This window comes from Nelusetta ayraudi, unplaced genomic scaffold, assembly GCF_046127955.1.
Source record: "Nelusetta ayraudi isolate G7.1 ecotype Tasmania unplaced genomic scaffold, CSIRO-AGI_Nayr_v1 ptg000076l, whole genome shotgun sequence".
Lineage (NCBI taxonomy): Eukaryota > Metazoa > Chordata > Actinopteri > Tetraodontiformes > Monacanthidae > Nelusetta > Nelusetta ayraudi.
Window position 1 is genome coordinate 1,347,537 of NW_027466126.1, and position 25,581 is coordinate 1,373,117.

Genomic DNA, 25,581 nt, shown 5'->3' on the forward strand with positions numbered 1-25,581 from the left:
GTAAATAAATAAAATAAAATAAAAAAGGTTGGAGAGTCACGTGCATTAAACCACCACAAGGAAGTTGGAAGTGGGCCTAAAGTCTGTTGGTGCCTCTGACTAGTAAAAGTGTGGATTGTAAGCAATGCGACAGTCGTGTTAATAGGGTGAAACTAACGTGGGTGGTTAATCTGATGACGATCTCCTCCTCCTCCTGCCCTGCCATCAGCTTTTGTTAGCAAAGACTCGTACTGCAGTGGAAAAATCCACATCCAAAACACATTTTAATTGCCAAACTTTATTTTTAGATCAAAACAAAGCACAGCTTAAAATATTCCAACATTTTGATGACAGTCACGCACTGTCCCAACAAGTGCGTGAAAATAAAAAAAAAAATGAACAGAACGATGCATTCTAGAAGTTCAGGCTTAACATCATGCCCAGATTAATCAAACTACTCTGCTAATGAAAACTAATTCACTGCTTTTTATGATTTTACCATCATTATCAAAAAGGCCGGTCTTATCATGCCAAAGCCCAAGCAGATGCAAGTGAGAAAAAAATGCACAGACCTTCGACTGACGCTGGAAAGAAAAGGCATTAGATCATTCATTGGTTATGTAATCAAAGTGTTGTTTTTTTTTTTCGTTGTTTTTTTTTCTGATGACTTGTCAGAGTGCAGCTCGTGATGCAGTGGGAGCACCTGGTCCTAGAACAGGATGCAGGTGATATCAGCCCGGGGAGGGGGATCAGTAGGGGGGGGGGAGTCTAGGAGCAGGAGGGAGGGGTTGGGGAGTAGGAGGGGAGTGAGGGAAAGGTGGGGCGGGGGGGGCTGATTTCGAGGCTTTGTGTTCAATTCTTCTTGGTTCTGGGCTCCAGGGGCTGGCCAATATCCCTCCCACGCAATTTCAGCCCTGTTTGGAGGAACAAATAGATTCATGACAATATTGTTGTTGTTTTTTTAAAATACAGCTGTGTCATAACCACCGTGACTTTTTGATTATTACTTTTTTTTTTTTAGCACGTTCTTACCAATGGCTCTCTCAATTTTGCCCATGACTTGATTGTTGGGGATTGCTCTTCCACACTCGTAGTCTGCAATGACTTGAGGCTTCTCATTAATTTTCTGTGGTAAAGATTTGAACACCAAGACATTAGTAGTTCAACCAGATATCATTGAGAGATATTACCATCTAAAGTGAACAATTTACCCTCGCAATAAAAACAACCAGTCTTGCCAAGAGCAAAGAATCTTTCAGACAAAGACACGAAATGTGATCCGAGCGTCAGTGAATTTTTGTATTGATTAAGAATACAATGAACCATTTCAGTTTGCAGTACTCGTGCATTTTTTTTTAATGCATGTGCCGGAGGCCTTTATTTTTATTTTTTTTCTATCAGCCATTTGCATCCAGTGCTCATTCTTGTGCCATGCACACGCCGTTTGTTTGTTTGCAAAAATAAATAAATATGTTCATTTCAGGAGACTGTTATAGTAGTGACCTCTTGACCTTTGGTTGGGAGAAATCTCCAGTTTTTCCTACTTCAAGGTGTGCACAAACTACAGGCGAATCTAAATGTAAAAAATTAATAAACAAATATGATATCCGTTATCGGACTTGAAAAGCAGGAAGTTACCGGTATCGGCTTGGAAAACGCATAAAGTGCATCCCTACTACATTTGGCACAGAACACAGTAAGAAAAACAAAAAAAAAAAAAATATATATATATATATATATATATATATATATATATATATATATATATATATATATATATATATATATATATACATATATATATATACACATAACGCTACATAGAATTTTGACAGTATTGACTTACAGTGGCCAAGTCTTTCTGGGTTAGGCCTTTTTCCTGTCTGCCCTGCTGGATGACTTTGCCCACCTCCAGCGGGACTCTCTCGTGGTGCAACTCTTCTGACTCTCGGTCCAGTTTGGCCGTATTCTTTGTCACCAGATGCTGTTTGTTTTGCCCCGCAGACCCTGAATGACAAGCAGCGTCAGTGCAGTGAACACAAAAGCAAAGTAACAAATCTGATAAAACCTAGAAGAAGAAGAAAAAAAAAACAAAACATAGGTGGGTCAAATAGTTGTCTCCTATTATTTTCCTCTGGGACATTTGTTCAATGTTTACACATCTCTCTCTCTCATCTTAAAATAATAAATTACATTTCTTGGTTGTCTCAACTTCATCTCCGCGTCTCTGAGCACTGGCAATGGCCTAAAACGAAACAAGTAAGACACATTCAAGTTATACATTTAGAAAGAACAACAAACACAAAGGGCGATATGGGTGTTACCGGGAGACTGGTGAGACGTCCGGTAGTTGTTAATGAGTAACGAATCATAATTGACGGCCTGTTGCGTCAGTCAGTATCGAGTGTGTAGTTACAAATATGGCGTTGGATCAGTTAACCTTTGGCCACGCTGACGTTTAAGGAAACGCAGTTATAGGAAAAACTTCTACTAGTATTCCATTATGAAACATTTAAACCCCGCTTTGAGGAATTGACTTCACATTAGTTCCGCCTAGCTTGCTAGCGGCGTTCCGTCCAGTGTTGTTGTTAGCCTCAACTACGACACATGGTCACCATTTGTCCGTCGACTACGCTCACAACGTAAACGTAAACCCCGACACATTCAAAATGTTATCATCTTACTATCAAACACATTCATCCGCTCTTCAATCAGATGTTTTACGGTGATCCGAGCAGCGCGATTGCCCCGAAACGAACGCCAAACAGACGCGGTGATCAAGCTAACCTGCTTGGATTTGGCCTGGGAAGCCGGCACCCCCTTCTTCCTCAGCACAGTCACAGTGTCCCAGTCGCTTTCTGCCATCTTTTCAGGGCTTCACAAAATGCCTGTAGTGTTTGTTGACGCTGTTGGAATAGGCTAGAGTCAACTAGCTTAAAATATACCCTTTTAAGGTGGGTACTTGAGCAGAATCGAGCGTTCCTTCGCGAAGTGTCTGCCTCACGCTTCGCCAAAGCTTTATTTGTAACACGCTGACGGACAGTGACATAATGGGGTTCCGACAGCGACTTCTGCTGGCAGGGGTATGGTACTCTGACCTATATTTCTGTAGACAGTAGATTTAAAAGTTGATTCAAATATAAGTAAGTAAGTGGTGTTAGGGCCATTTTGTAGAAGACGTCATCAAACCAAAATAATAATATTAAAAAAAAAAAATAAAAAAAAATTCAAATATGCAGGAAGAACAAATTTTCAAACATTTAGCTGCCGAGGTTACTTTTTCCCATTTGTAGAGGCTGTTTTAATGAATTGAAGTATTTTGATTTATTTTAAAATTACACAAATAGACAGATAGATCAAATGTTGGTAACAGAACTGAGCTATTTTCTTTTCTTCTTTTTTTTAAAGAATTGCTTTTGGAAATAAACGCTTACAATGTACCTAATTCTTTTTTTTATTCCTCACAGGTAACCTTGATAAAGCGAGGAAACAATTTCCTTTTGCATAGGGGAGTTTTTCTTTATTAAAACAGTATCATAAAATACACCTCATACCAAAATGTAAAGTACTAAACCACATGTAAAAGTACACAGAGAGAAGGAGATGAGCTATATATTCGCCACTGTCTTGCTATGCAGATGTCTGGAGGCTGCGAAGGTCACCAGTTACAAGACATTTCAGAAGCAGCGTCACTGTTTCGTCGTGTGCGGATTGGGGACCAGCCATATTCTGACAGGGCATCATCCACCTGGTGGAGGCGTCCCGAGCGGTAGCCGTGTTTCGAGGCCTGCTTCCCCGCCCAGGCACGAGGCTTAGGGTTCATCTAGACACACAAGACAAACAGGTTAGTGCATCGCTACTTGATTTTAGGGTTTTCCATGACCTTGAATAGATCCCATGACAACCATACCTATTAATGTCTTTTATAAAGTAACACCAGAACTAACACACCGTTGTTGTTGTGGTTTTTTTTTTTTTAAAGTAGGTTGCCCAAAGCCGCAGTTATTTATTTATTTATTTATTTGATTGCACATTAAAATCTAAATAGAGAGTGTTTATCACCTGCACAAACACCGTTGTGTTCATATGAACGCTCTCCACTCGCTCTGACAAGTGGTTCAACCAGTCCAGGTGGTCCGCAATGGACTGGCTCAGATCGCCATTGCTCTGTGATTGAAAAGCACGAGTGGGCATAAAAACACAAGGCTCCTATGGGAAATTGGGTTTCGTCAATGAGGAATGTCTTGCGGGACGCCCACACTACATACCCCTGACAAGTTGTCCTTGAGCTCAACTGCAGCCAGGCGCACATGCTCCAGTTTGTCAATCTGCTCTTTCAGTCGGTCATCAAGCTCCTGCATCATCATCAGGCCTTCGTCGGGCCTCGGCCCAGCCTTGGAAGACATTCTGGGGACAAACTTTTACTCTTTAGAAGCAACATTCTGGCACCTTCCGAAGAAACAGACTGAGACTAGAGGTGCAACATTATTCTATCCATACAGCGGGTATACTGTAGATGAAGAATGAATGACCTCAGATGGATGAGCAGATTAATTATCATGGAAAGAAAATATCACGAATGATTGTCAGGACGCTTGAAATGCTGCCCCCTGCCCTTTACTAAAGGTACTCCACCACCTCAAAGTCGATTAGAATGCAGACGTTCAAACCTTTTTCTTCCTTTTATACCACTCATCCATCTCTCCAGTCATCATTCGTCAGTCATCCAATGCTTTCTCCAGTTTTCTTCCTGGGCTTTAGAACGGACTCTTTAACTGAAGTGCGCTTCGCATTCGAACCAATGTCCCGGATGTTTAACTGATAACAGATGGTTGTTGTTTGCGGGAGCAGCGTGTTGATACTGTACTGCGGTGTAAAATATGACCTACGCTAATGGCTAGCAGTGCGTAATTCGTTTCATGTTGTTTACATGTGCAACAAAGTCAGTCGGTCAGTTCAGTCAGACGGACAGATAAGAAGTTGGTGTCGATAAAACTGCTCCGTACAGAAGTGAAGTTGACTTTACCGTTAATTGGCGGAGGCGCGGATTACGGAAATAAAAAATCCCCGTGCGCACAAATCTGTTTCACAAAACTGCACGGGAAAAAAAAAAACTTCAAGCTTTTCCTTTTCCGTCCGGACAAGCCTCTTCGTCCTGCAAAAATCTCCGGAATTTGATGAGCGTGACGTCACGATGCGTCTCCTTAAAGGTGATGTTCCAACTTTTGTGAGTATCGGCAACTGCTGGACTGTAACCGAGCAAAATTCCCATCTGTTGTTATTAATTGGCTCTTACATTAATGTGGACGATTAGGCGTTGCTTTACACTGCCTGGTCATTTATAATCCAAGAAAATAAACACAGCAATGTGTTTGCAAATAAAAAAAAATTGCAGCACACAAACTTCAAGTGTTGGCGTGTGTTCTTCAGACGCGTGCTCGCTACTCTGGGGGTCTGCCCCTTTAAGAGCAGACTTTGCAGTCATTGGTGGGGAACACAAAGGCTAAAATGACTGCAAATCTGTCTTTGGGTTGTGCAGACTCAGACACTCTATAGCAGGTATGGGCAAACTATGGCCCGGGGGCCACATGCGGCCCATTAAGCGTTTAATCCGGCCTGCCGAACTTGAAGAAATCACGTGAAGTAATAAATGTCTGCATTTCATTTTTTCTCTCTCTCTCTCTCTGTGTTTTAAGAGTCATTTCAATAAAGAGCTAAATACTGTGGAGCTTCAGACACCTGATGTTGTTGGAACTTTGCTCTTGGTCATTGTCCGTTGTCGTTGAAGCAACATGTTTTCTGCATATCCCATGATATTTTTTTCCTTTCTCCTGAGGTGGGTCACCAAAACACTCCAGCCATCTGCTGTTGCGCCGGCCCCTCTGTCACATTTTACAACCCAGCGACTGCTCCGTGTGCTAAAATAGTGAAGTGATGTTCTGAACACGTAGAAAGTCCAACGAAGCATCAATTTCAGCAGAAGGATGTAAACAGAGGAGTAATCATGCAGCCAACTGAGTGTAATATTTGAAATCAACTGAATGATAAAGAAGTGTTCACACAGTTCCTTGTTTCTGCTGCCATAATAACGCCTTTCCAGAGTGAGTATAGACAAACAACAGTACACTTAAGAAATCACAACTGCTTTATTCTTTTCTTTCAATAAGCTCTTTTTTTTTTTTTAAACAAGGGAGAGTAATGACCAAATATCTGAAAGGATAAAGATCAGATAGGATAAATAGAATGTTGGATCAGCTGTAGAAAGCACTGGTCCTCTGACAAAATGAAATATGAATCTTATAAGTACAAAAAAGAAAAGGTCATGGTGAAATTATGGTGCGGGTACACTGATGATAGGCATCAAGATCTTTTGCAGCAAAGGGATGAGAGGAAAAAAACAAACAAAAAAAACAAAAAAAACAAGCCAAAACAAAACAAAATAACACTCCAAGCCCGATAAAAACCTGTCAACGAGTGAAAGCAGTCCATTCTGAGAGTACGGTGAACAATTCAACGTTGAACCCTTTTATAGTGCCACAATGTCTAAAAATGAAAGGCGGGTTAAAGCCTCCCCTTGCCGGAAAGGCTCCACTGTACAGTTAAGTATGCATATACATATATACCACTCAAAACACTGTCATAAAGATAGATTGTAACAATTTGTAGTGTTATGGAGCTCTTTTTTTTTTCATGGTAAAGCAGTAACATTTAACTATCACATCAGCGTCGTGAGGAACTGAAATGTGTCCATTACAAAAAACAAAACAGAACAAAAGCGGAACAGATGAGCAATTTATCCAACAGCTTCACATTTTTTTTTCCTCAATCAGAACAAGCAGTTTAAAAAAAAAAAGAAAAAAAAGTCCTTCGTAGTCCACTGGAACTGCAGTGAAAAAAACATAAGCTGAAGCCATGAGGGTATATTGAATTCAAGGCTGAAAGACCCCCCCCCCCCCCCTCCCACACACACACACACCTCTGCCCCCCAAATTGGACCCTGATTTGTGTTTATGGATAAGTTGCAGTTATTGCTAGTGCCACCTCATACCACGGATCCGGAATTAGAAATTGGGAAGCGGTCCTCTTCGTGGAAAAAATAGGGGGGGGGGGGTCCCCCCACAGTGCTGTAAAAGCGGCATTTAAACAGAAGAGTTTGAAACGTACGTAACAAAAGGGATGGGGGGGGGGGAGGAGAACGCAACCCCCGCCCCTCTATGTTGAGCGACATTAAAAACCATCACTGACAGCACATCTTCATAAACAGACCATTGTATTGGTTACAACCCCCCCACCCGGGAAAAAAAACAACAAAAAAAGCGCAAAGTGTCAGTCAGTTATGGTGGGGGTGGGGGTGTCGGGGAGGATTCTTTACAGTGGCCACGAAGAACGCAGCGTCTGAACGGCGCTGAGGCAGACACCCAGTCGGGACGGGCCGCCGAGCTCTGGTTGACAGCGGCTTCTTTATTTCAGTTATTTTAAGGGCTGGAGTTCCCGTGAGTTGACACACATTCTGCAGATCACATGCACACGCCGCATAAACACCGGTGACGTTCCCATGGAAGCAACACGATTATGGCAAAACGTCCACCTTTTGTTATTCTTTTCTCTTTTTTTTTTCAATTTACATACAGTAGAAAGTGAGCAACAGATCATAAAAGCGAAGAAAAACTGTTTCAAGAAAAGTCATTTCTACCAATTTTTTTTCTTTTTCCTTTTTCTTTTTTTTTTAGAGCACAACTCGCGGGCTGGTGGAGACGCCCCCCCAAAAAATGCATTTCCAAGAAGGTGGTGCACTTTTACTTTTTCGCCATGTCGACATGCAATGATGTCCGTGAATTTCATTTTTAAGTTGTTTTATTTATTTTTTTTTATCTCTGTCCAGGGTTGATAATAGAAGTCCTTTTAGCGAGAGGAGGAGTGGGTGACGATGACCTGCACAATTCATTTACCAGAAGAGATGCCAATGATTAAAGAAAAGAAAAAGTGCCCTGCTTTTTTTTTTTTTTCCATTTGTTTATAAAATGTCACTGACTTTATCAAAAGTCTGTTTGCTCTAAGGGCTACAGTCCATAAATGGGGAGTAAATACAGTTTGGCAAAATGGTTTGGAGAAAGAAGAAGAATGAAGCTCCTGTCTGAGTTGGCCGCTTTCCTTTATCCCCACCTCGCAGAGAAACACTCACACGCACACAAAGAAACAGAAATATCTTCTCTTGTCTCCCCTCAAAAGTGACTAATAATAAATTAAAGAGAACCTTGAAGAGATCTGCTTAAAAGACTGTGTCTATGTATATATTTATATATATTTATATATCTCTTTATGTGTTGTGAAATAATGTCCTGTTCCGACAGTTCGGGTGGAGTAACTCGTGATGTCTCCCTGGAGGAACCCTCGCCATCGGCCAACGCGGGTCTTGGGAGGGATCGGGGGGGAGGAGCTTGGGCATTCGGCCAGGGGGCGGGGCTTGTGTTGGCGGGGGCGGCGAGGAATATCGAAGGTCCATTGGGTCACGCCTTGCCCTCCTCCACTTTGACCGCCTGGGGTTTGATGGCTCCGGTGCGTGCTGGTTTGGCCTGGCCCGCCGAGGGCAGGGGCTCCGGGTGTTTGCTGGTCATGGCCCCTGGCGGTGTCTTGCCCTCGACCACGGCCTTGCGCACGTCGCGCATGCTCTTCGCCTGCGGAGCACAAGAGCGAACTGAGACCCAGGGCTTGCGTCCGGTGGCACAAGACACTGAAAAAGCATAGTCGGCGTCGACAAACAGCGTCTGCAGTGCTTGGAGGGTCCCTGCAGTGCTTGGAGGGTCCCCACACTGCACGCGCTTCCAGATCAACAACAGAACAACTGACGACCTGGAAATATTTTATCCTCCTCACTTCCCCCTTTTAGCTTCTGGCTAAAACTAGTCATTTCGTTTTGTACCTGTACAAAATGGAACATAAGCTTGGGGTTTTTCGTGACTAACCCGCTTAGCTCTTTGTGATGTCACAAAGGGCTTAGCCACAGCTAAAAGGGTTAGACTTTTTTTTCCCCGGGGAAACATCGTTGGAGAACACAGGTAGAGTGAAACTTAACATTGGGACTTTAGAGTAGAAAATTAACTGACATTGTTACACACACATTTTGACACAACATATATGACCAGTAGTTTTCACTATCGCTATATAGGTGAATAATTTCCACCTATCATTACACCATACTTCTACATCTTTTGTTCAAAGGAGGTCACTTCAGTCTTGTCTATACATACATTATTACTAGTATTGACATTACAACAAAGCTAAAAATGAACATGCAATATCACGCTGCAATCTAACAATACCAAAATGATTTACTCAGAAGCACATATTTTAGATTTAATTGCAGCTGCACTTTTGAACCAATGCTAAAAATAAACAGACGTATAGAAAAGGAAAAAAAAAGTGGCATTACCTATATTTACAGGGGGTGGCTCACCTTCATGCCATCCTCTGGCCCTTTAACATGGGGCTCAGGGGCAGAGGGAGGGTTGGAGTGGGAAGGGTCACGGCCGGGATTGGGGTAAGGGGGGGAGCGGATGATGACAGGCTTGTTGAGCTGCATGACGGGTCTCTGGATGGGGTTGGGGAAAGGGCCAGTGGTGGGGGGCCGCATGTGCATCACCATGCTACCCTGACCAGGGGGGACCTGATGGTCACCAGGGAGGGACGGAGGGAGGGATGGAGGGAAGGAAGGAGGGACGGAAGGAGGGACAATGGGGGTCGATGAGATGGTGGGAAATAAAACGGATAGACAGAACATTAGCGTGTCAGTTATACATTTTGCAGGGCATCTTTAGACTGGATCCAAGCATAACAGACAGGTGCGGGTGCAGACGTTTGAAGAAAAACAGAATCAAGCATTAGTCTGTCTTTAAACTCCAGGTCCTTTGAAAAAACATATGCGCCAGTACCTGTTGGGGGAAGTGTGTTGGGAGTGGGCCTACAGGGCCAGAGGGCTTCCCACTGGGGCTGGCTGATCCAGGCCTGGTGGAGAGCAGGACAGGAGCACAACAGGAGATTTCTGATGAGCGGATGATGGGAAACTAGGAATGTTTACAAGTAATCGATTATCGATTAAATGTCAATTAAGAATTTAATCGATTAAATTAAATTAGTCGTATTTAATTGAATATTTTTTTTACACGGGTAGTTAATATAACAGTGTAGTGGCAGGAAAGAGCAATTCACCTGTAGATACTGTGATGGTCAAAGTAAAGTTGAAATGTGACCCATTAGAAGTCAACTTAAAGTCAGAGGACAAATGTTGAGGGTGTTTTTGCTGTTCTCGAATGTAAAAATGGGTCACATTGGTCCCTCAACATTATTCAAGGGTTAAATAATGTGTTCCTGACATATTTTTCATTGTGAAATTTAGGTGTTCAGGAAAAAATCGCAGCTTATCAATGAATCGTTAATCGATCAGAAAGATCAGTCAACTAACGATTAATGAATTAATTGACAATTTGCATTCCTACAGGAGAGGCGTTTGATTGGCTTTTGATGCACAAGTCATTTCCGCTTACCTGTAAGAGCCGCCAGACATTCCTGGGGAGTGGCTGGGCTTGTCAGCAAACTGGAAGCCTTTCATTTCCATCTGTGAGCCCTGAGACGAGCACAACGGCAAAATGCTGGTTAGGAAGCCTGCGCCTGGTGCGGAGAGGATGCACTCTATGCTAACACGGGTCCCACCTCTCGGCCGCCGCCCATGACGCCGGGCTGGGAGCCGGGCGGAAGCATTCGTCGTGGAGCACCGACTGAAAGGTTCTGTCCCTGCTGCAGCTGGATGGACTGAGGCAGGATGAGGTGCTGCTGAGCCGAGCCGTAGCGCAGCTGGGAGCCGGGCAAGGGCATGGTCACCTGATCCGAGAGCAGATTTTCATTTAAAATTTGGAAAAGGAGAGAGAACCCGGCGACAGCATGGGGGTTAAAATACACTGAGATCTGGCCGGACGAGGCCGACTCACCTGGATGAGCTGGGAGTCCATGAGCTGAGAGGAGCCCATCCCAGGCCCCTGGTTCATCGGGTTGTCGTAGACCAGCTGCTGGCTGCCGTTCATTGGCTGATAGTGGGAGCCCGACTGCGGCTTGACCATGTCGGAGGGCTGCATGCCAGGGAAGGCCGAGTAGCCTTTGATGGGGCCCCCACCCGAGAGCACCATGGGGTTGGGCTGGGACAGGTTGGGGTGCATGTAAACCTGGGACCTGGAGGAAGGAACAAAGAGTTGAGAACACCACCAGGCCACGCCGCATACAAGAGAGAGATCAGTGTGGAGAGGGAGGTTTAAATCATACCTGAAGGGGGGGATGGAGTTGAACATCTCCTGGGACTGAGAGACTGGCAGACCTCCTCGCAGCCCCAGCTGAGCCTGAGCCTGCAGAGAGGTGTGTAAGGAGATGGGGATCTGCTGGGCCGCCTGCAGGGGGACGCACAAACACACCACGTTCATTAATACTGTCAATGTGCAGCACAACCTCTGAGAGTGTGTTTTGTTGCAGTTTATGATTTTAGTTCAATTACGTTCTAGAGATTTTGTTTGATTTATTCACCACTATTGTTCATCCGGGGTGCCAGTCAGGTTGCACCCGACAAATATTTGTTTTCCATTAGTTCTGTTGTCTAGTTTTTTTGTTTGGTGTTTGAATCAAAAATACTTAATATATAATTCACAAAACTGCACAAAATATAAAACTTAACAAGCAACAGAGGTCCGAGGGGATTGTTACAGTTTGTGTTTTGCGTACTTACCTGTTGGTAGGTCTGCTGCTGGGTCAGTGTGGGGGGTACGAGGCGCGGCTGGCTGGGAAAGACGTGACCGTCCAGGTACAGAGGCGGGATGTGATTTCCTGTTAAGTGGGAAAACGAGGAGGCCTCAAGTTTCCGTTTGTTTGTTATTTTCTCTCCAGGTCTGAAGCCAGGCAAGGCAGTGGTGTTTGTACCTTGCATGGACATGGAAGGTGCGACTGAAGCCACCGGCATGGGAGGCATGGAAACCCCCCCAAAGGAGCTGTAGCTGACGCCGCTGGAGGAGCCCACACTGCATGGGGGCTGAACACCCGAGGCCCCGCCCCCAGGCGAGCCCTGCTCGGGGAGGGACTGGGAGTTCTCCCACGCCTTCCGGGCCGACTCCATCTGGAACGGACAGGAAACATCTCCAGTTAGCCCGAAGTTTGAGGAGACTTTGTCTTTCCCCTTAAAAAAAGGGAAAAAGAGGCGCTGGCTGACAGAGAGGATTCTCACCTTGAGTGTGAGGTCAGTGTTGGGGAAGGAGATGGGGTTGAGGTTGATGCCGGGCTGCAGGTGGTTGGAGCGCAGCATGGGGATGCTCTGATTGAGAGCCGTCTGCAATTCAAAATCAGAATGATAAAGGTCGTTACTTCTCTGGCTGCCTCACTGCTAGCAGGACTCTAACGAAGCAGCGATTCGATGGCTCACGTTGGTGGCGAGCGCGTCCTGGAGCTTGCTGACGGGATTGGACACGGGCACGGGGACGGAGCCGGGCTGCAGGCTGAAGTCGGAGTCCTTGGCGCTGACGCCGAACTCGATGGGGGGCACGGGCAGCACGGCGTCCACGTGGAGATCCACGCCGTTGACCGGCGTGATGGGGCCGCCCTCCAGCCGGTCGACTCCCTCCGAGCCCTTGCGGTGCTTCAGCGAGCGCTCGTTTCCGATGGGACCTGGTTTGTGCTGTTCTTTAGTCTGCTCCGGGCCCGCGTCAGAGTCCTGGAGGGGGAAAAGAAGGCAAATGAGGATCGCTGTGTGATGGGGCTCCAAGCGGCTGCTGTTTTTTAGGATTAAGCCTGAAAATGACAGGTTGGAAGTTTTGGAGAGAAGCGTGTTGGGATTCTTACCTCAGAGTTGGGTTCACTTCCAGTGTAAGACACTTGCTTAGTCCAAGAGTCTCCTCCAGAAGACTGGACTGAAAGAGCTACAAACAAAATGGACTAATATTAATGGACACGTACTGTATAATAAAATTATTGTTAGAATACAGAAAAAAATTGTGAAAGTACTATTTCCTGTGTGCTATATTATAAAAGTTCCAACGACTGCAATATTTTTTTCTGTTTATCAACAATTCAACTAAAAGGCAAATATAAGAGACAAAATAGGAAGAAAGAAGGGACAAGAAGTAAAGCTGAATCCATCTGTGACACCTGAGCTGTTGGTTTCCCAAATTTCAGTTCCCAGGTTGTTGGCTGAAAGCGTTTCTTCCGGTTGTTCGATGCTCATGCTGCCCTGCTTTTTGGCAAAGCGCGGAGGAATCTTGGATGTGATGTTCCTGTTCTTCACTGGGACCTGAGAGGAGACGACGAGACGCTTCTTAGCAAATGCTAACACTTTGTGAGAAGTGTTTTGAGAAGATCAGAAGCATGTGAACCGAGCTTGTGGTCGACTTACAGAAGGTCCCTGTTCCTTCCTCCGTCTCTCCTCCTCCTGTGGCCGCCGTTGCTTTTTCGACAAGGCATCCTGGTAGCCGTCTGGATTTGAAATGGCACCTGGGTCTCCTTCAACTGGAAAAAGACACGCAGTTAACTCAAAGGAATGTGTAGATGAATTAGAATTAACACTTGATGTGGGTATAGATATGGGTGACTATGACACAGCAAGGCTCTAGTTTCATCTTTATTCTTCAGACTCTTTCAAGGGCTTTGGACTCACTGGGGTAGCTGCTGAGCTCATACTGGCCCAGAGGTTCGGGCATGTCCGTCTTGGCAGGTCCTTGCTTTAGTTCCTTGTCTAGTTTCTTCCTCGACACCTCGATGGGTTCCCTCTCCTCTGGCTGCTCCAGGCCGTAGACCGGCGCCGCCTCATCCGGACTCCTGCTGCAGGGGGGAGGAGACACACGGAGGTTTAAATGAGGCGCTTCGTGCAAAACATTAACCTTCAAGACATGGAACAAGTGGAATAACTATGAAAGTCAGGACGGCCTCACCTTTTACACGACGTGCCTCCGTTCTGCCAGCTGTCGGCCCTGCTGGACGAGCCGCTCTGGGGATTCTCGGGCGTGCGTGACATCTTGTTGGCGTCCAGCAGCGACGGCTCCCCCTTCCTGTTCTGCCGCTCCACCAGCGGCCGCTGGCTGGAGAAGCTCCGCTTGCACAGCTCCCTCTTCTCGCCGGAGCCTGGCTCGCTGTGGCCGGAGTCGGAGGGGGCGTCGCCGTGCTCACGGCCGCTGGCCCCGCCCCCTCGCTTCTCCCGCCAGTCACCGAAGTCGCTGTTGTCCGATCCGGTCTCCCACTCCTCGGCCTGGCCGTGCTGGCTGGGGCGGCCGGGGTAGTGGCCGCCGGGCCAGCCCTCCTCTGCGCTGCCGCCTTTGGGCCGAGCGGGCCAGGGGTTGGAGAAGTCCCCGTTGATGTACTCGTCGCTGGTCCACTGGTTGGATCCCGGCTCGGGCTCCGGTCGCGAGCGGCGGAAGCGCGGCGCCTTCTCCTGGCGCGGCGGGCGCCGCCTCCTCAGCATCTGCCGGTCGGGGTTGTCGCTGTCGAAGTAGCACTCGCCCTCGCGGTCCTCCGTGCCGTTCTCCACGAAGGAGCCGGTGAACTTCGGTGGGTACTTGAGGGCGTCGCGCTCGGCCGGCGGCCGGCGGGAGTAGGACGCCTCGGCTCCGGGGGCATAGCCGTTCTCCTGCACGCCGCCGGCACCGCTGCCGCTGAATTGGCCTCCGCGGCCCCGCCAGGTGGAAGTATCTCTGGATCCTCCAAAGCCTCGGCTGTACGTTGCGGTCGTGTTGAGTCTCGGTGGCAGCACACGGCCGCCGAAGCCCCTGCCGGCCTTGGCCTTGTCTCTGGAGTCGGAGGCCGCCTGGTCGTCTGCGTAGACCTTGTTGGAGCGCCAGGAGTCCCGGTCGGCTTTGCGGGAGTCGGCCCCGGGCTCGGTGTAGCCCTCTCCGTTCTCGGAACCCTTCTGCCGACGCCTCTTGGGCAGCTCCTCGTATTCGGAGGCTTCGCTCAGGGTCTCGCTGACGTTACGCCTGCGCGGCTTCCCCCTCTGGAACTCCTCCACCTTGTCCAGGTCCCTCGGTGCCGCTCGGCCGCGGCCCGTGCGCTGGATCCCGGCGTTGCCGCCACCGTTGCCGTTGTTGTAGGCTCCTCGGAGGCTCTCGCTGCCTCGGCCGCGGGTTCCGCCCCGAGAGCCGAATTCCCTGAAGCCTCGGCCGCGACCCCGGCCGGCGCCTCTGACAGCGCCGAACGCCTGCTCTTCGTCGATGAAGATCCAGTTGTTGCGTCTCGGAGCGTACGGCTCACGGTTTTCTTGGCTCTCTCGGGACGTCTGGCTCTTTGCGAAGTCCCAGGGGCTCTCCTTGGGGGAGTCGTCGCTGTGGGTGCTCAGGGGTCTTTCTGTTTTGACGGGAGGCGGTGACTGACGCTGCCGCTCTTCAGGCTGCTTCTCGACGACGGGCGAGGCCACGCGCCTGCTGCTGGGGGGCTGGTTGTCTTTCTTCAGGTCGTACACGTTGGTGAGGACCTCCTTCTCCAGGCGGTAGGGGACGGTCTTCTCCTCGGGCTGAGGTTTGGGCTTCTCGTTCTCCTTGTCTTCCACTTTCAAAGCCTTGAGAACCGGTTTCTTGATGGGCCCGGTTCTGCGAGTCAGGGGCCGCCCGCTGGTCTCAGACGGCTGGCTGACACCGGGCTCGGACCAGTGGCTCTGGGCGTTGCTGCCAATTGCGCCGTCTTGCTTCAGGGCTTCGTCTCTTTTCCAGTTTTCCTTGGAGCCGTCCGAGGTCTCACTGTGAGATTCGGAGCCGTCCTTCAGATGCTTGTCTCTCGAGTCCTGTTTCTGGTAGTCGCCGTCGGCGTGACTCCTGGAGAGGTTCTGGGCAGCGGTCAGCAAACCCTGGTCATGGTGCTGGTGTTCTCTCTCCGGGCCTCGGCTCTGGTAAGACTGATGGTGGAAATCGTCTTGGCCGTGGTTCAGGCCGTCGCCAGCTCTCTCATCATAGGAGTCCTGCTGGGAGCCGGTCCTGTCACTTCTGTGGGAAACAGAGACGGGATTAACAGGTGTCCCCACCTAAGGAAATGTGTCTTTATGTCTACAGCCTACAGACTGAGCCACACTGTGACAGACCTGTCATCCTGCTGGCAGCTCTCAGAGCTCTCGTGCTGCCTCTGATAAGGCGGAGTGAAGCTGCGCAAGGGGTAGCCGTCTTGGTTCCACAGTGGGTAGGGCTCAGTGGAGGGAGCTCTTCTCTCCTGGTGCATGTTGCTGTGGCATCCCTCATCAGAACCAGGGCTGTTTAAGTGCTCTTGGTGCACCATGGGTTTCATCATGCCTGCGCAACACACAGAGCAGTGTAAACACATAGAAATGCTGCTAGTTTATAATGAGAGGGTGGGGGAGGGGTACGTCTTGATTGGTAGTCACCTGAGGAGTGGACAGCACCAGGGTAGTAGTCTACGGAAGACCGTCCTTGGGTCATGCGCGGATCCATGAAGGGCGGCATCATCATCCAGCGAGGATCAAATCCGAGCACGTGCGGCGGATAGTAGCCTCTCTGGGCGTGGGCGGAGCCAGAGGGGGCGGGGTGACCAGATTGTTGCCAGTGCTGCATCTTGTACATTGGCTCCTGAATGATGTTTAAAAACAGGGGGGGGTAAGAGTAAGGCCATCATCAAGAACTGCAAATGGGTCCATTTACATTGATGGTTCAAAATTTTCTTTTCTTAGATTCAGATTTGCTTTTGTACCGTCTTATGTCCTCACACATGCTAAACATACAAAGTTGGTAGTCTTATGAGATACCCAACAAATAGCTGCAAAAAAATACCATTGCGAGAATGAACAAGTGACAGCTCACTTTGATGGTAAGTAGATTTACAAGGGGTACATGCAGCATTGTGATGACATCAACCACAAGGACAAAATTTAAAACGTTTCTCTCGGCAGCCACTATGACACCAGGATACATCAGGATACGCCAGGATACATCAGGACAAGGACTTTGGTCTCAGGCCAATGGACTGACACTCACCTGCTGCTGCTGCTGCTGCTGCTGCTGGTGTTGGTGTTGGTGCTGCTGCGGCTGCGGCTGCGGCTGCTTTTGGAAGCGGGACGGGGCTGATTTGGCGGGATGGCTTCCGCTGTAGTCGCCTGAGGGGGAGGAAGGCTCCTGGCTCTCATCCTCGCTGCCACGGTAGTTGGACAGGGTCGTCTCCTCGCGGTAACTACGGCCAGGGGAGCCGTTGGGGGGGTATTCGATCGCGTCTGTAAAATGACAAACGAGAGCAGGTTAAGAGTTAAGCCGTCCAATTGGAAAATATCTACTTATTTGAAAAAGAAACTTTGAAGGTGTATTTGAAATTACCTTTAGTGCCATACTGCCAGCTCTCATATTGGCATTTGGTGAATTCTCTGATGGGCGACAGTGGAACTTCTTTTCCGTCGCCCTCTCTCTGCCCCTCCTCCGACCTTGACGCCTGCCTTTCCGTCTTCCCAAACTTCTCGTCCAGCTTTTTGAGCTTCTCGGCGCAGGCGGCCAAGCGCTCTTCACGCGCACGCCGCTCCTCCTCCTCCCTGCGCCTGCGAGCTCTCTCCACAGCCTCCGACAGCTCGGGTGACACGTACTTTGCCCTTGCCGGTCCCTGACTCTGAGACTGGCGCTGATGATCTTCCTGTTCTGGCAGCGGCTCACCTTGGTTTTTCTGCTGGGCCTGCAGATGAAAGAAGAACACCGACTGATCAGAAGACCAGAAATATTTGCTCTGACAATCATGACTCTAAAAAAAAAAAACATTCCGCGAAAATCTTCTACAGTGTTTCACAGAAAGTTTTGGAAATTATCTGATGGACTTCTCTCATTGAAACTGGCAGAACTGTAAGCATATTTTGCACTTTGATTTTGTCTGTCGCATTCCTCTCATTTGCCAAACTCGACAAGTGGAAAGTAGCCAGACAGATCTCTATGGTTACGCCAAGGTTTTCTTTCACAGTTGAGAAGACTGCTTTATCCAAGGACATTCAAAGGTGCATAGTTTTCAAATGCTACATAATGTGTTGCCTAATACAGACAGAGGAGTTTAGAGAAATGGGCTGTTTGATTGTGGACAACATCATCATGCGCTGATGTGAGAAGAGTAATCTCAAAAGGAAGATGACAGTGTAAAAACACAGCTGGGTGCGTGGTTACCGGAGAGTCCGTAGAGAGGTATCTGCCGTTAGTCTTCCTGCGAGGGTCGTGATGGTGATGTGGGTATGAGTAACCGTCCTCTGGGCCCTCCTGGGGGTAGGAGGCCTCCCCTGAACTCAGGGAGGACTGGCAGTCTCGCTGAGCGTCTCTCTCACGCTCCCTATCCCAGTCGTTCCTGAAAGAAAGGAGATTTAAAATGAATTAAACGAGGAATCCTCCAGAGCTGCAAGTCTGAGCATGAACTCGCCAGGATTTACAAAGCTCTCACCACATCTTGTTTTTATCGCCGTGTTCGTCTTCGTCATCGCTAAACTTGAGCTTCTCGCTGTAATCAACTTCTTCGTGAAGTCCTGAAAAACAACAGTCAGAAATGTAGAGTGCCGCATACAGAAGACCTGCATTTTGACAAACAGTACCTCAGCTAGATAACAACCATACTGCGAAGTAGTTAAAGAGAGGCGGATCCCTGTAAGCACTGTTTACATTCACAAAAGTCATCTACATTGCAATACCAGAACACTTTCTTGTGGATAGCTTAAAAACAACCGTTCAAAGGGACAGAAACTGTTGTTGCCAGCGCAGATAGACACCAGAAATCATAAGAGACACATTAAAGTGATGGTTAAGTTCTGGCCTGTCTTCATTGGTTTCCCGACACAAACGATCAGATATTAAAGCCCAAAATGAACTCACCGGCCCATCCGTCCTCGCAGTCGTTGTCAAGCTCATCCAGATCCTTCAGGTCCTCGGGGTTGATGATAGCTGGGCGCTGCAGCCTGTCGCCAGGCCTACGAATGGGTTGGGTGGTGAGGCGAGGTGGAGCGCGCACAAAGCGGTTCTCCCTCTTAACATCTCCGCTGCAACGAGAGACGGTCCGTACACAAATTAACGCCTGAGCGCTAGCGGGTGCATCTTTGTGTACTCATCATCAGTATACTCACTTGACAAGTTCTGGTTTGGCGTAGCCCTGCCTGAAGGCCGGCTTGCTGTCGAATCGAGCTGGTGCTGCAACAGTGGTGGGACCGTGATCTGCACCTGGAGTCTCGCGCGTGTCTTTGGAGCACATCTGGAAGCAGGGGAACCAAAAAGAATTGAGAATTCAGCCATCACTATTTTGTGAACAAAAGCACAGACACAGAGGAAAAGAGGGCGCAGTGACATCACTTTCTACTCTGGATGTCGTCATATGCTAGCAATGTGCGCTGCATAATTTATTTAGTCCTCAATTTATGTGCACATGTCCCCTTGAAGCTCTTGGGAGCTTCAAGGGGACACAGCGGCTCAGTGGAGTCAGTCAGTACTTACGAATGCAGGTAACATGTCGTGATAAACAGCAGTAGAGGTGTGGTGAAGCTGGTACTGCAGGGCAGTAGGGACGGTTGTTCTGCGGATGGGCTGGGCGGGTCGCAGGGAGGGCTCTTTGGGTTCGGGGACTGGAGACGGAGCCGTCGCGATGCTACAGGAGGTTGTGCCGGTGGTGGAGGAAGGGTGAGAGGTGGCTGGAGGGGTGCCACTGTCACCCAGGGCAGTGAGCTTAACCTCAGCCTCTGCTGGGAGGCCGAGGGTCAAGGACGAGGGCTGAAGGTTCCTGCCACCACCTTCCCGCCAACTCGTCACATCTTCAGGTGGAAAAAGGGAGATTTTTTTTTGGAAATGTCAAAATCTAACTTAATCAAAATGGCCCGTATGGACGGGTTCATTTTAACTTGCGTGGCACTGCAATAGCTGCGTTTCCATTACTGGTTTTCGCAAAATAAAAGCAATATTTCTAAAATTCCGACAAAGTAAAGTACGATTGCGATTTGCAGGTGTTTCCATTGAATGATGTGAAGCACATCAGCCATAATTCTCATAAAATCTTGTCTTGCACAATTCTAGGGGTAATGGAAACGCAGCTTCTGTGAGGAATTCTGTCAACTTAATGCGGAGTGGAAACATGCAGATACATGCAAATGGCTCATATGAAAAGAAGAAAACCACTGCTGCAAACACTATCTTGGTAAGATTTGCATAAATATACACAAACAAGTATAACAACATAAGAAAAAAAATATTGTAGACTTTTAAAAAAAAAACATGCTAACTCCTTAGGGCCCTATAACAACACTTAATGGTTTTTGAGGCTGCCAGCCCGAGAGAGGTGAGACTCACTCTGGGGGCGGAGGCTTGGTCCGGGCCCATACGACGGATCGAAGCCGCTTCTTTCCTTGCCAGCTCTGTCCTGTTCTCCAGCTGCCTTCAGTGTGGGAAATTCCTCGTGAGAGAAGGGCTGCAGTCGGTTTGAGGCCCTTGAACCTGATGCCGACAAAGAAAAGAGTGAACACAATACACTTTGATGGATCTGTGCGACCAGGCGACATCCGGACAAAATTGGCAAAAGCGTGTGTTCCATCAGGGTGATGGAGTTGATGCTGAAAACGCGGCGCTCTTCGTTACATGCGGGTCAGATGACTCACCATCTTGCTCGACTGCCTTTCCATTTAGCTGGGCCCATTGTTTTGGTCCACCTGTGTTCGTGTTCTGTAAAAATGAATAACAAACCCAGGTCACAGACTGAATGTACAAAATATTTTGCAGACTCTAAAGTGTTTTTCCGATATACATAAATTATTTTTTAGAGCAAATGAAGTAAAGCTGCAGCTGCTTTTAAATCAGCGACACACAGCCAGAAAAAAATGAGGAAAATCTCAGGCAGAATGGAGCAGATAAAATTTCCACTATCAGACAAGACAACCTTGTTGTTTTTTGTTGCAGTTAAAACTGCTTTTAGTTGAGTCATAGCAGACAGCCTCAAACCAGCAATGTCACACACAAAAATGTCCGATACTTTAAAGTCTCAAACTGCTTTTCAATTTTAGAAATCAATGGTAAGAACTTGCATGCTGGCGTGGGGCAAATTAAACAACAAGATGTTTGTGGCGGAACATGGGTTGAAGCACAAATACACACCTCCTGGTTTACTACCAGCGACGGCTTCTGAAGATTGGAGACAGACTTCTGTAAAGCCAGCTGCGGCTGCAACTCCTGCAGCTGTGGTATTGATGCAATAGAACTACAAAAGGGGAGAAAATGTGGAGAATTCGGTGAAAACAATTAGTGACTTCAAATGGTGGCAATGCTGGACTTCTGAGGAGGACAAAAGCATACGGCTTTAATGATGAACGACGGCCAGAGCCGTTTGTCGACTGCGCACATAAAATTAAAAACCAAAAGCATCCATGTAAACACCACTTCTCTCAACAAACCTCTTTTGCTCTGGCTGTTCCTGCTTGTTCGCCCATCCTGTACCGTCTTTAGGCACAATAATCACGTTGGGATCGTTTCCTTTGTTTTCAGACTTCAAGCTCGGCAGGTGAGCAGGCGGGGGCATGCGCCGGGCTGTGGCCACTTTGCCAAGACTCTGTAAGCCATGTCGCGGAACTGCTGGGAGACAACGCACAAGGCAGTCAAGTGATGAGAGGCTTGATACACAACAGGGATGTAAAAAAAAAAAAAAAAAAAAAAAAAAATCACTGCGATAAAAAATGGGTCTTACCTGTGTTTTTCTGAGTTTCTATTGATTTTCCCTTGTACTTGTCAAATAGGCTGAGCGAGGAATACTTGCTTTTCCCATCCTTGGCCTTGGTTATTTGCCCCAAACGATCTGACATTGCGATGTAATGTCATCGAGTATGGAAATTTTTCTTTGCTCCTCTTCCAATTTCCTTCAGATTCTACAAAGACAAGAGAGATGCCTTAACCCAGATACGTGAGGTATTCGTTGACAAAAACGTTCACCCTCGTGTGACTCTGAAAAACAATGTTTGGTTTGAATCTACGTGCAAAAAGGTGGTTGTTGTGTACTTGACATCTGACAACTGAAGGAGCCATGGTTTTAAAGCTCAGTGTTACACATCACGTGTAAGTTGTGGGATTCCATTGTTAAGACAGGTTGAAGTTCTCTCATTTATTTTTGTGAGTCACAAAAAAAAGTAACTGGTTATTACCTAAAACACTGATCCCAGCCTAAACACGACACACATATATATCATTTAGCAAAACGATTAAAAAAAAAAACAACTCAACATACTCATTTTTGTTTTTAATTACACTTTTTCTTCCTGCAAAATATTTGTCTAAATTAACTTGCCAACTTGACAAACATAGCACAGTAGTCTGCTCCAACATAACCATGACCCACTACCATAGAGCTATTGGTTGCATTTACCAAGGCCATAAACCACAAGTCACAATCCCAGGAATGAATAAACCGTCAACACAAACACATAAATACACAAGTACATGTACACATCAAACTGACATGGCTATTTCATTCTTGAGAATGTATTTGTCACGGTGCTTAATTAACAACATCGAACAGCTATAATGGTTCAAACGACCCAAGACAGTCAATTAAATGTCCATGCAAGGAAAATGAAATTATCTAGTCAAAGATAATCAAATCAGGCAGTGCACAACAGTGACTATTTTGACACGACATCTTTTAATTAACATGTTGTGACGCGTTCAAGGCAAGCCATTCTGTTGCCGCCACCTTTTTTTTTTTATTATTATTAAAGTGATAAAAGGGAGAAGTTAAGCAAAACGAACTTTAATCTTATTTGTGTGACTACGAGGGCGTATATTGGGGAATTAGCGAGCACTGGCTGAGTTTTCACACTCAACGAATTCGTCTACAAAGCAAAATTAAGGGGTAACTGTTTTCTCTTTTGCTTGAGCAGCGTATTAAATATATGATGTGAGGCCTCGACGCCGTTTTACCGGAACACCTCGAAAAGCCTTCCGTTATACCAATATTGATATGTGCAACACAAACTCAGAAGAAAAAAAAGATATATATATATATATATATATATATATATATATATATATATATATATATATATATATATATATATATATATATATATATTTTTTTAAATACTCGCCAACACAGACTTTAGTATAGCACAATATAGTATTAGGTATAAGTCTGTAATCAGTACAAGCAGCAGACTGACTTTAGTAAACGCCGAGGTAATGAAACAGCCATGGCAGCTAGCTAATGACGACAAACCATTACTTGTGGTTCAATCATATACGTTCAAAAAAATTACACGTACGCTAAATAAATTACGAAAACGAAAGCTATTTGAGAGACAAACATACCAGAATAATGACCACTACGTTTTACGTTTGTGTAACGCGTCGTATGCACGGCTAACGTTAACGCTAGCCGAAGCGCATTCTACTGACAACTTCAATTTTGCTGAACTAAAAAAAATGCAGATGCAAAACGTACAAATCGTCTTGAAAAGTCAGACAGTCTATTGCGATGACCAAATAATATCTTAACTTGCAATAAAGCGACACAAATGTCAACGGGAATTCAAGATGCAGTTGCTGGACGTCGCCCGTAAATATGCTAACATTAGCTTGTGGCTAGGGTGCTATGTAAACATCTAATACCAGTGAGCGACGTCCCTGACGATTCAAACATTACTTGGTGGCATACGTTGTCCCGTAGTGTGTGTGATGCTTTAGGCTCTGCTTTTCACCTTCGAGTTTTAGAATAACAACAGTCAAACGCTCTTCGTAGAAGCTAGGTAGTTTCCACACTCTTGAGCTCGCTCACACGCTAGCGAAATGGCTATGCAGCTTGACGTCCACTCAAACGTTCAAAAACAACCTTGACAGGCCAGGGCTCTTTGCTTTTGCAGAATTTGGCACCATTCGACGTTATGTTTCCAGGTGAAAACGTACAAAATCACTCCTACGGAAGTGAGGAAAAAATTCAGCCTTTCTCTGGCTTTCGTTCGGTCAGTCGATGGGGATGGAAATGTAGGACAAGGCGATTAAAAATGGCTGCTTCGCAGAACAAAGCAACAATAAAACTAGACAGCCGCGATCACAGGCAAAAGTGGACGTTTCACGCAACATTCAGTGCCCATAACTCACCGATTGAGAGACGTAGTGTTCCTTCTGATCAGTTAGAGTGATTTAATTCCACAAACTGGTGCCTAATCGAAGGATGGATGGCGATTGTAAAGCCCAATCTTCATAGGTTGAACCGATTGCGGTGTTTTTGCTGGGATCTTACCCGGCCTGAAATGAACAGGATTCTGTGTACGGGCTACAAGGGCTCGCGTACGAGCGTCATACGTCACCACCCAACAGCGCGAGTCAAACATGACGACTGCCCTCAGCTGGTTAATTTTGGGAACTACAGAAAAGTTCCTATAATACGCGGTTGAAAACGTTCCAAGTCCACTAAAATAAAGCAAAAGCAAGTTTTTAAATCCTCAGTATCAGTGACCGTATGTTTACCATTGACTGACGAGTCACTGGCATAATGAGAAATAGAAAATACAAAGCTATAGTTCAGATAATATATGATGCTAAGAATAGAAAAACTGCCGCTCATATTTTATTTTATTTTTAACAGAAGTAGCCTGTTTTCTATGACTCGTCCAACCAAACAGATTGTCTATCATTGTTGTAGCTGTAACAAACATGTCTGCGAATGCATAGCACGACACAAAAAAGACAGCTTGTTTGCAATATGCAGTCAAAACCAGTAGATGCTGCTCAATATAGCCACGGCGGTGGGGGCCTGTACGGATTTTTAGGCACATACATACATACAGAACACTGACTAATATGCATTTTAAATGAATAGAGCACGCAAAAAAGCTAAATAAATAAAATGTACGCGCATCACAGAGTTGAAGTTCCTGTAGAGGGAGCACTTAGCCCACCATGGTCTCAGTGCCCTTCGTGAGAAGCTAATCTAGTTTCGCTATTGATTAAAATTGACCTCATGAAATGACATCAATGAGGTCACATGTCGGTGCAGAGTTCAGTCTATTGTTTGTTCCAAAGAGATTGAAAAAAAAAAAAAATAGAAATAAACAAGCAGAGCCGTTGGCTCAAGTTAATTTACCTTTGTGCTTTTTTTAGAGGTTGATTTTAGCCCCACAGAAGCAACTGCATCATTTTGCGGGCTCTCCCGCTGGTGTCTGTAGCACCCGCGGTAGGTTTGTGACCTCTTGCACATGTACCTGAAGAAGGTGGCACGAGAGCTGCAGCAGCAGGCCGCATGGCATCTGTTGAGTCCGTCCGCACAGACCCGGCGAGGCTGAAACATGCCTGCCGGCTCCCTGGTGCACTCACTTACTCACTGGGATATTTTGGGTGTTTTTGCCTCACAGTGTTGTGGAGGCCTTGGAATATGGGACGAGAGGAACAGACCTGTACTGAGATAAGCTGGGTTTTTTTTTTCTAAAATCTTTATTTATTTATTTTTAGCTTGTTTTAGCTTGAAAGTCTCACATGCCATAGAGCCGCAGAAAACTACAACTTCCTCCTTTTATTCTGCCACATGTCAGAAGGGGGGAAACTGCAGAATCAAAGTGTAAGACAGACGCAGTTGTGTAAGGAATCTTTCTGCATTCTTTCTGTTGTCTTGAAATTAGAAACT

The 25,581-nt window shown here is 46.7% G+C and overlaps 2 protein-coding genes across 3 annotated transcripts; both read right to left on the reverse strand.

Annotated features, from left to right (window-relative positions):
- Positions 1-257: 257 nt before the first annotated feature.
- edf1 (endothelial differentiation-related factor 1) lies at positions 258-3,020 on the reverse strand. The gene is made up of 5 exons (XM_076043630.1): positions 2,767-3,020; positions 2,173-2,224; positions 1,826-1,986; positions 1,012-1,105; positions 258-893 (listed from the first exon to the last, which is right to left on the reverse strand). The coding sequence occupies exons 1-5, from the start codon at positions 2,842-2,844 to the stop codon at positions 832-834; spliced, it is 447 nt and encodes a 148-aa protein (XP_075899745.1). The 5' UTR covers positions 2,845-3,020; the 3' UTR covers positions 258-831.
- A 3,086-nt stretch (positions 3,021-6,106) lies between these two features.
- prrc2b (proline-rich coiled-coil 2B) lies at positions 6,107-24,239 on the reverse strand. 2 transcript variants are annotated; one of them, XM_076043625.1, is made up of 31 exons: positions 24,060-24,239; positions 21,658-21,835; positions 21,368-21,545; positions 21,072-21,174; positions 20,579-20,642; positions 20,274-20,417; positions 19,428-19,741; positions 19,064-19,188; positions 18,816-18,979; positions 18,391-18,472; positions 18,123-18,297; positions 17,301-17,646; positions 16,980-17,200; positions 16,361-16,562; positions 16,064-16,268; positions 13,932-15,968; positions 13,658-13,821; positions 13,397-13,509; positions 13,153-13,294; positions 12,847-12,923; positions 12,431-12,718; positions 12,236-12,337; positions 11,935-12,127; positions 11,744-11,841; positions 11,290-11,411; positions 10,962-11,199; positions 10,687-10,854; positions 10,521-10,600; positions 9,909-9,981; positions 9,434-9,643; positions 6,107-8,654 (listed from the first exon to the last, which is right to left on the reverse strand). In XM_076043625.1, exons 2-31 carry the CDS (start codon positions 21,770-21,772, stop codon positions 8,487-8,489), a joined length of 6,711 nt encoding a protein of 2,236 aa, XP_075899740.1. In that variant the 5' UTR covers positions 21,773-21,835; positions 24,060-24,239; the 3' UTR covers positions 6,107-8,486. The 2 variants fall into 2 exon arrangements, with proteins under 2 accessions (XP_075899740.1, XP_075899739.1); XM_076043624.1 differs by lacking the exon at positions 24,060-24,239 and adding an exon at positions 23,660-23,931 and having other exon boundaries at positions 16,977-17,200.
- Positions 24,240-25,581: the final 1,342 nt, after the last annotated feature.